The sequence below is a fragment of the Neofelis nebulosa genome, chromosome 12, assembly GCF_028018385.1.
Source record: "Neofelis nebulosa isolate mNeoNeb1 chromosome 12, mNeoNeb1.pri, whole genome shotgun sequence".
Taxonomy (NCBI): Eukaryota; Metazoa; Chordata; class Mammalia; order Carnivora; family Felidae; genus Neofelis; species Neofelis nebulosa.
In genome coordinates, this window is record NC_080793.1 from 75621437 (window position 1) to 75630049 (window position 8613).

The 8613-nt window shown below is 45.8% G+C and overlaps 1 protein-coding gene across 4 annotated transcripts in view; it reads right to left on the minus strand.

Moving 5' to 3' along the window:
* The window catches only part of CEP78 (centrosomal protein 78), a 28824-nt gene extending 22912 nt beyond the window's left edge, over positions 1-5912 (minus strand). The window contains exons 1-4 of one of the 4 annotated variants that reach the window (XM_058695643.1): positions 5462-5912; positions 1855-2027; positions 1687-1759; positions 319-422 (exon numbers count right to left, since the gene is read on the minus strand). In XM_058695643.1, the coding sequence (XP_058551626.1) occupies positions 319-422; positions 1687-1759; positions 1855-2027; positions 5462-5714 (603 nt within the window). In that variant the 5' untranslated portion in view covers positions 5715-5912. The remainder of the gene's footprint in view (positions 1-318; positions 423-1686; positions 1760-1854; positions 2028-5461) is intronic. The other 3 variants (XM_058695645.1, XM_058695644.1, XM_058695646.1) reach the window with 3 other exon arrangements.
* Between the last annotated feature and the right edge of the window lie 2701 nt (positions 5913-8613).

Below are 8613 nucleotides of genomic sequence, written 5' to 3' on the forward strand. Positions count from 1 at the left end.
TAAGCAAATGGGTGTGGCTATATTCTAAAAAAACTATTTATCACAGGTGATGGGCTATTTTCAGTAACTCAAAATACATGACAGTATTTATGATGTATTATACATGAAATTTCTTATTTCTAGGAATAAGTGAACTACTTTCACTAAATGGCAAATCCCAAACTGAAAACTGGTCATATTCTTTCAATAAAACTAAAACTGCAAGCACATGTATCAAAGGACAAAAACAAAACAAAACAAAAACCCCTGCCATCTTGAATCAAAATAATAATGTTTCAATCACATAATGTTTTCATGAAAGTTTAAACATAAAGTCACCTTTAAGATCTTGGCCATGTGATCTGCTCCCTGCCACGTCAGATTACAGCCCGTGAAGTTTACTGTCTTAAGAGTGATAGAGTTCTTTATACCTTGACAAATAACTAAAAGGGAAAACAAAAAAAACAAAAAAACACACATACAATAAGATGAAGAGCCTATACAGTCTGGTCAATCCTGACATCTTTGCTTTTCCTGAGCCTATTGGAGGTTTACAGCTGTATTCTTAAATTCACTATCTACAGTCTTCCCAGACAACTGATGGATTGGTGCATTCTAAAATATGTCAGCAATAGAGGCTCCTGGGTGGCTCAGTCAGTTAAGCATCCGACTTCAGCTCAGGTCGTGATCTCACGGTTTGTGGATTTGAGTCCCATGTGGGCTCTGGGCCTAGAGCCCGGAGCCTGCTTTGGATTCTGTGTCTCCCTCTCTCTCTGCCCCTCCCCTGTTCATGATCTGTCTCTATCTCTCAAAAATAAACAAATGTTAAAAAAAAAAAAATTTAAATATGTCAGCAACAAAGTGTTATTCCAGTTTACAGCAATAGTTTAATTCTATTTAGATGCTAAAAATGAATACTCCAAACACTGAAAACTTTATTCCCAACTAGTCAGTAAAGTACTATATACCTTTTGGGACATAAGAAAGAGAAACCTAAAAAGCCTGAGACCCTTCCTAGTTTCATTTTCAGTGATACAACCCAAACTCGGTTATCAATCAGTTTAAATGTCAACTATAAACCCAGAGTTTTATTAGGTGCTATGAAATATACTAGAGCAATAGAAGATGGAAGATGTCAAACTCTTAGTTCCTTCAAATTAAAATGCAGCCTTCCGTACCACCCCAGACTCTACTGGACACAGTGAACACACACTAATTCTTCAGGACCGCAATCAACAATCACCTTCTCCGTGATTATTTCCATGATACGCTCCTACCAACACCACTGAGTTTGCTGATCTTTGCATATGTTCCCTATTTTAGTACATAACATATGCATTACATAATTATGATTGCATATGAATAGTTTTAACTATTTAAAGATAATGATTTTTTTTGTCTTTACATCTTACTATTTCCTTTCCCATAACATTTCTTGAAAAGAAAAAGGTGAACAAACACAAAAAAACAGAATAGTATATATGTGTGTGGCTTGTGGCTTAACACAATCTTAAGTCGAACTGGTTCAGAGTATACAGCATGACAGACTTTTGGCGTACAAGTGAGATGAGGCCAAGGTTTTAACAGGCACAAGAGACAATCCAGGTAGAGCAGCACCAAGAAAAGGTACAGACAGCAGTTAACATGCGTGCAGGGAAACATGAGATCAGTCTGACGGGAGGAGACTTAAACAAGATTGAAACTTACTCTCTAAACCTCCATCTCCAATTGGACAATTTGCAAGAGACAGGTGCACCAAAGTAGCCGATTTATTCAATCCCTTTAAGGGGGAGAAAAAGTTAAAAATTTTACAGGCTCAGTTTACCCTCTAAAGCAAATATCCAGTGTTTGCAGGACACACTGGAGAAGGCTTACCTTTGTCAAAACTGTTAAATCTCTCTCTCTCAGAACTAGTCCATTTAACTCTAGGTTCTTCAGAGCGTTTGATATATTTAAACAGCATTTGAGAGCTTTACATAACTGGAAGGTCACATCTTTGCTTCTTATTGCAGGAACACGACTTCTGCAAACTTTATTTCTGTCAGAACCTAAAACAAAAATTATTGTAAAGTATGTATTGTCATCATTAGAAAATATCTACTCAGCGCTAAGGTACAAAAATGAATCGTGCTCTTAAAGTCCTCCTTGAGGGACACATGTAAACTCAAAAAGTCAATCACATGACTTACAGAAACATAAATTACATGCAAAGAGGTTCCTGTGAAAACAAAAAGTTTTATCTAAGTGATGGCTTCAAGGCAACGCTGAAGGTGAATCTAGAAAGAGAATGACCACATAAAGTCTGCCTGGGAAGTGCAAAGACGTCCGAGACTGGCACCTGCCGGCCACAGAAAATATTGCAGGTGGGGACAACTAAAGGCCAGGGTGCAAGGGGGAGGAGAAAGAAATTAAAATGGAGAGGTTGGCCCAAATCAGCCTGGGATAAAAAGCCGATGGCTTTTATCTCATAGGTAAAGAGGACCAGGGCTACCAGGGGCACAGTAAGGGTGCCTCTACAGGTTAGAAAACCGTATCTAAATCAGATAGATTAGAAAAAGCATCCCTTCCCCAGGGTCAACCAGCCCCTTGGGCTTTAGCAGAGCACGGCTCAGATTCCATGCTTCTGTGTAGGACACAAGCTGTGCAGCCAACGCACGCTGATCCTGTGCCGGTGAGCCATTATGAGCATTATTTTAAGGACACGTTTTCATTTTAGAAGATCACGGAAGCCCAGTAGGCAGATGAATGGAGAGAGAAACTGAGCTCAGTGGCAGCAACAACTGGTTACAAGCTGGTGAGAATAAAGAAACAGACCCAGGAGGACAAAACGTATAGTCTGGACCCACGGGATGCAAGAGAAAACAAAGGTTCAGTGAAGGAATTCTGAAGAGAATGGTCTGTGTGATACATTTTTCATACACTCACTGTGAAGTATGAGGCAAGATTAAGTACAATGGCCTTGACTTTGAGATCCCTTCCAACTGTAATTTCTTCTGATTTCTAAGTTATTACTTTGGTTAAGTCAAGTCGCTCCAGAGGAACAGAACAGTTCCTAAACCTGAATGAGATGTAGACAATAATCTCACTTCTCTTCACCAGAGGACAAATTGAGATGTCCCTGCAGAAGAGATAACAGATGACATGAAACCCAGAAGCTAGAAAAGGACCAGGCACATGACGAGTGTTCAGATTTAAAAAAAAAAAAAAAAAAAAAATTAATGTGTATTTATTTTGAGAGCGAGCAAGCGAGCTTGAGAGGGGAAGGGCCAGAGAGAGAGGGAGACACGGAATCTGAAGCAGGATCCAGGCCCCGAGCTGTCAGCACAGAGCCCGATGCGGGGCTCGAACTCACGAACTGTGAGGTCATGTCCTGAGTCGAAGTCGGAAGCTTAACCGACTGAGCCACCCAGGCGCCCCAGAGTGTCCAGATTTTTTAAAAAAAATAAACCAGTAGTTTATTTACTCTCCTGTATCTTCACACCTTCCCTGTGTGCTGGCTACTTTGCGTCAGCTTATAAACATACTCAAAGGTGTCCGTTTAAAAAACATCTTTTAGGGGTAGGATTTTCTAGATCTTCTTTGTGGGTTACCTTAGTTTCTCCCATGCCTTCAAACACTCCCCCATGGAGCCCAGATCTGCACCTGGAGCCCAGAGTTATCTAGACACACGTTTGGATGCCCCACAGGGCCCTCTTAAAGCATTAAGGATGAAGCGAGATCTTCTCCCTGACACCAGACCCCAATCCGCTCCTGCTGTGTTGTGTCTCACAGAAGGGTGCTCCTATAAATTGTCACCCAAGCTTGCTGTCCCCCCATCCTTCTAACTGGTCCCCAGGCCCCATCCATTTGTCTCTCTGATATCTCAGATTACAATTCGCCCTCCTCCCAATCAACTTGCCCTCCAGATGGAAGTCAGAGCAAGCTTCTAAATCAAAAGTCCACCTCAGCATCCTTGAGTGCCTCTCACAGCCGTTAGGATAAACGTCCAACCACTGGATAGGACAAACAAGGCCCCTCCCTGTGTGGCCCCCACCAGGTTTCCTGTCTCAGCCCTCCCTTCTTTAAACCCTAAATTGCAGTCCTCTACCTTAGTTTTGCCATATTTTCTTACATTTCTCAAACCTGGGCACAAGCAGCTCCCTCCTGCCATTTGAGCAGCTCCCACACAACCTTACAAAGGAGGCAGCTCCTCCAAGAAACCCTCCCTAACTTTCCCTTCTAACATTCTCAGCTTTACAGCACCAGAGCTCACTTCTTTTCATTTATTTATTTATTTATTTTTTCAATATATGAAATTTATTGTCAAATTGGTTTCCATACAACACCCAGTGCTCATCCCAAAAGGTGCCCTCCTCAATACCCATCACCCACCCTCCCCTCCCTCCCACCCGCCATCAACCCTCAGTTTGTTCTCAGTTTTTAAGAGTCTCTTATGCTTTGGCTCTCTTCTTCCAGAGCCCTAACTTCGGTGCTAGTGTTTACTTGCTGCCTCTCCCAGCAGAAGAGGAGATCCTCCAGGGCAGGAACCTTGTCTCCTGCAGTGCTGGGTGCTGGCTGAACTCATTCCAGTGCCAGGACACTTGTATACCAACAACCTGCTTAATTTTTAGGAGTAAAAAGTATTTATTGATTTATTAAAGTTCCAGTATAGTTAACATACAGTGTTATATTAGTTTCAGGTGTACATTATAGTCATTTGAGAATTCTATACATTACTCGGTGCTCACCACAGTTAAGTGTACTCTTAACTCTAACAACCCATGGAAATGTTAATTTACAAGTGTGGGGATTGTAGTTTAAAAGTAACTTGCTCCCACCACACAGAGTGTAAACCCTGGAATTCAAACCCTAGGCTGCCTTCCCATCTGTGCTCTTTCCACTATGTGTGATTAAACAAACAAACAAACAAACAAACAAAACAAAAACGTTTTTTTGATTAACAGCCATGTCTTATTCAAAAGGAAATGGTGCAAAAGACTGGGATGTATCAGTTTTCCTAATGCTTTGTTCTGTATCAGACTAAATCATAGGGTTTAGTCTGGATTAAGGGTGAAGTGGGGTATCCAATCGTGCGTGCTAGACAGCTCTGGGCCCTAGGTGCAGATCTGGGCTCTGTGGGCGAGTGTATGAAGGCATGGGAAAAACCAAGGTAACCCAATAGGTAACATACGTCGAATGCTTAATTATGTCCCAAACTGCCTTACGTGCTCTACAAGCATTAACTTGGTGCATCTTTGTAATCGCCAGGCACAGCACGTCCTGTTAGTCTATACTACGAAAGAGACCGCTGAGACCCGCAGGCCTTAAGTGACTCACCCCGGGCCCCCCTGAGCTGGTAAGAGTCCTAGGCCGCACGCCCCGTGTGCTGCACACATAACCAGGCAGGGCACACCCGTGCCTGCGCCCAGCCTCCACCTGGCGCCGTCTAAAATCTCGCGCCGCGGCACCGACACGAGGACCACTGTTGGCGGGAACTACAAACCTGTTTCGCCAAGCCACGGCTGGAAGAAGCTCTTGATGGAGATTAGGGGCAGATCTTTGTTAATCTTGAGGGTGCTCAGGAGCGGCGCCCAGTCCACGACGCGCAGGCGGTCGGCATTGAAGTCCAGCACGCCCTCCCGCAGGCAGGCGCGCACCGAGGGCAGCGGCACTGAGTCCTGCAGCGCGCATAGGTACTCGTAGTGCGAGAAGAAGTCGGCCGCGCTGTCGCGGCGCAGCTTCACCGAGTCGATCATGGCCCGGGGACGGCCTCGGGGGACGCCGGCGGCGGAGACAATGCCCGCTGGCGCCCCAGAACGCCGGGTCGTCGAAGGCCCGACTGCTGCGATCCCACGGCTGCGCAGGAGGGGCGGCTCGGCCAGAAGACTCACAGCCCCCGGCCCCAGCTAGGCCCACCGACGCCGCGCTCGCGCGCCGCCCCCCGCCCCGCGGCGCCGGCCGTTGGCTCCCGCCTCACCGCCCTCCGCGGCGCGGGGCTGCAGTTCAAGCCGACGGGCGGGGCCTGTGGGGGGCGGGGCGCGGGGACGTCAGCGCGCTCGCTGTGCGTCCGCACGCAGGCCCCGCCTCTCCTGGGGACGGGGCCTGAGGACGAGAGGCGGGACGTTCGAGGCGGGAGGTTCGAGGCGAGGAAGGTGCGAAAGGTAGGCTGTTTTCGGAATTTGGGGTTTGCAGAAAAGGATTTAACTGGTTGATCGAATTAAAGGGAGAGACGGACGTAGCATCACATTTACAAAGTAGTCTAAACTTCCGACAAGTGTCTATGCTTGCACCGCCCAGGAGAGAGGGACCCCTGGTGAGGGATGTGCAAACGACCGAGTGAATATCCGCTGCCGTGCATGTGCATTAAATCTTTGCTGTCTGTATCAATTTCTACAAGTAACTCTTCACTTGTGTTGTTTCTACTTACCTCACGCGGTTGTAGGCATGTTGTAAGGACTTCCATGAATTCAGGACATTGTTGTGATTACTAATAGTCACTTTGTTTTGTATTGACAGCGACGGTTAACTCTCTCATAATTAGTGCTTTCTGTCTCCTAGGCATCATTTTAAGCATTGTTTAAGTATGAAATAATTTAATTTTCTTAACAACTCGCCAAGGAACGTAACGGTTGTATATCTACTTTACAAAAGGGGAAACCAAGGCAGAGGAAGTTAGGTACCTTACAGCTAAGTAAGTAGAACTCAGATAATTGGCCTCAGAACCTGTGTTTGTATCCGTTTTCTAGAACAGTGATAGTCCTTTGGTCAGGCCTTAGGCATTATGTTTACAGCATTCCTCTTCCACTGTAGAACCAAGCTAAAGTGGAAATCATTTTTGTTAGGGACGGAATGGAGATATTCAATTGCCACACATACGGGAAACTTAATCTAAGTTACAGGAATGTGTAGCTCTTCTCAGAGATCAGCAGAGGACGCCAGCCAATCCCCAAATGCCAAGTCTGATCATCCCTTCTCAGGACTTCCTTGTTCCCTTGACTCAGCTACCCTGATCCAAATAGAATAGAAGACCAGTAGGCAACCAATCCGCTGAAAAATCCAAATAACTTATGCATCACCCTATAAAAATCCCTTAACCTGTGAGCGACTCAGAATTGATTGCTCTCCTCGCTTTGAGTTTCCCAGGTTGGAGGTTGAAAGCCTTGCAACAAACTCATCTTTCTGTTTCCTTTTATTCAGTGGGCGGAGTTTGGTTTTTGACAGCATCCGCTGGTCGAGTGGGATTGTTTTACCTCTTATTCACTTTTTTTTTCTTTTCTTTCTTTTTTTCCACTTCCATAAGTTGTTCGCAATGGCTCTTCCAAATCTCCTCCACTCTTCTCGTGTCACCACTAGACTCTGTGTCCCTGCTCTCTGACCTGAAGAGGTATGAGGAGGTATGATACCTCTTATCTCAGTGGGAAAATAGGTTTTCAGACACAGACTTCCTCATCTTTTTAAGTTTGTTTGTTTGTTTGTTTGTTTGTTTATTTAGAGAGAACGAGCAGGAGAGGGAGAGAAAGAATCAAAGCCGGCTCCCCGCTGTCAGAACAGGGCCTGACTCAGAGGTCAAACTCACCACCGAGGAGATCATGACCTGAGCTGACATCAAAAGTCAGCGGCTTAAACGCCTGAGCCACCCAGGCGCCCCTCTTCATCTTCTCTCCACGAACTCTGGGTGCCTTCCAGTCCATGCTCTGTAGTGCAGCCACCCCACTTCCTGTTCAAATCCTTCCATGACCTCCCATTGCCCTTAGCATAAAGGCAGCCCTCCTCACAATGGTCTAAAATATTGCTCCTCAGTGTGAAGTCACAGACTAGCTGCTGGGTGAGAACTGCTACTGTTTTATAAGATAAAGAGCTTGCTTCAGAATGTAAATCAAGCCTGCACCAAACATACTCGTTCGTTCAGCAGGCAAGACTTTCTTGATGAAAGTGGCAGTGTGCGAGTTACATTCGAGAACAGGCTCCTTATCTCATTGCACACTGGCACTTTGAGTGCCCTGGTCTACAGGGCACTGCATCCCCTGAGCATGATGGGGGCATGATCCCTGCAGTCTCATCCTGCACCCTTTTTTTTTTTTTTTAATTTTTTTTTAACATTTATTTATTTTTGAGACAGAGAGAGACAGAGCATGAACGGGGGAGGGTCAGAGAGAGGGAGACACAGAATCTGAAACAGTCTCCAGGCTCTGAGCTGTCAGCACAGAGCCCGACGCGGGGCTCGAACTCACGGACCGCGAGATCATGACCTGAGCCGAAGTCGGCCGCTCAACCGACTGAGCCACCCAGGCGCCCCTCATCTTGCACCCTTTTGTATTCAAGAATCTGGCCCACAGTGGACTCCTTTCAGGCCTACATGCTTCATGGCTCATTGTCCATGCTCTTCCCTCTACATGAAATATCCTTCCCTCTGGTCTGTATGTGCTTAATGTCTCTTCATCCTTCTCGGCTCATGTATCACATTGCCGAGGAAGCATTCCCTTACCTACTCAACTCATCAGGCCCCCTGGCCTGAGCTCTCCAAACACCATGTACCTCTTCTCCATTCAGGCCTTCATCACATTTCACAGTCGTTTTAAGATAGATATTGACGGGGCGCCTGGGTGGCTCAGTCGGTTAAGCGTCCGACTTCGGCTCAGGTCATGATCTCACGGT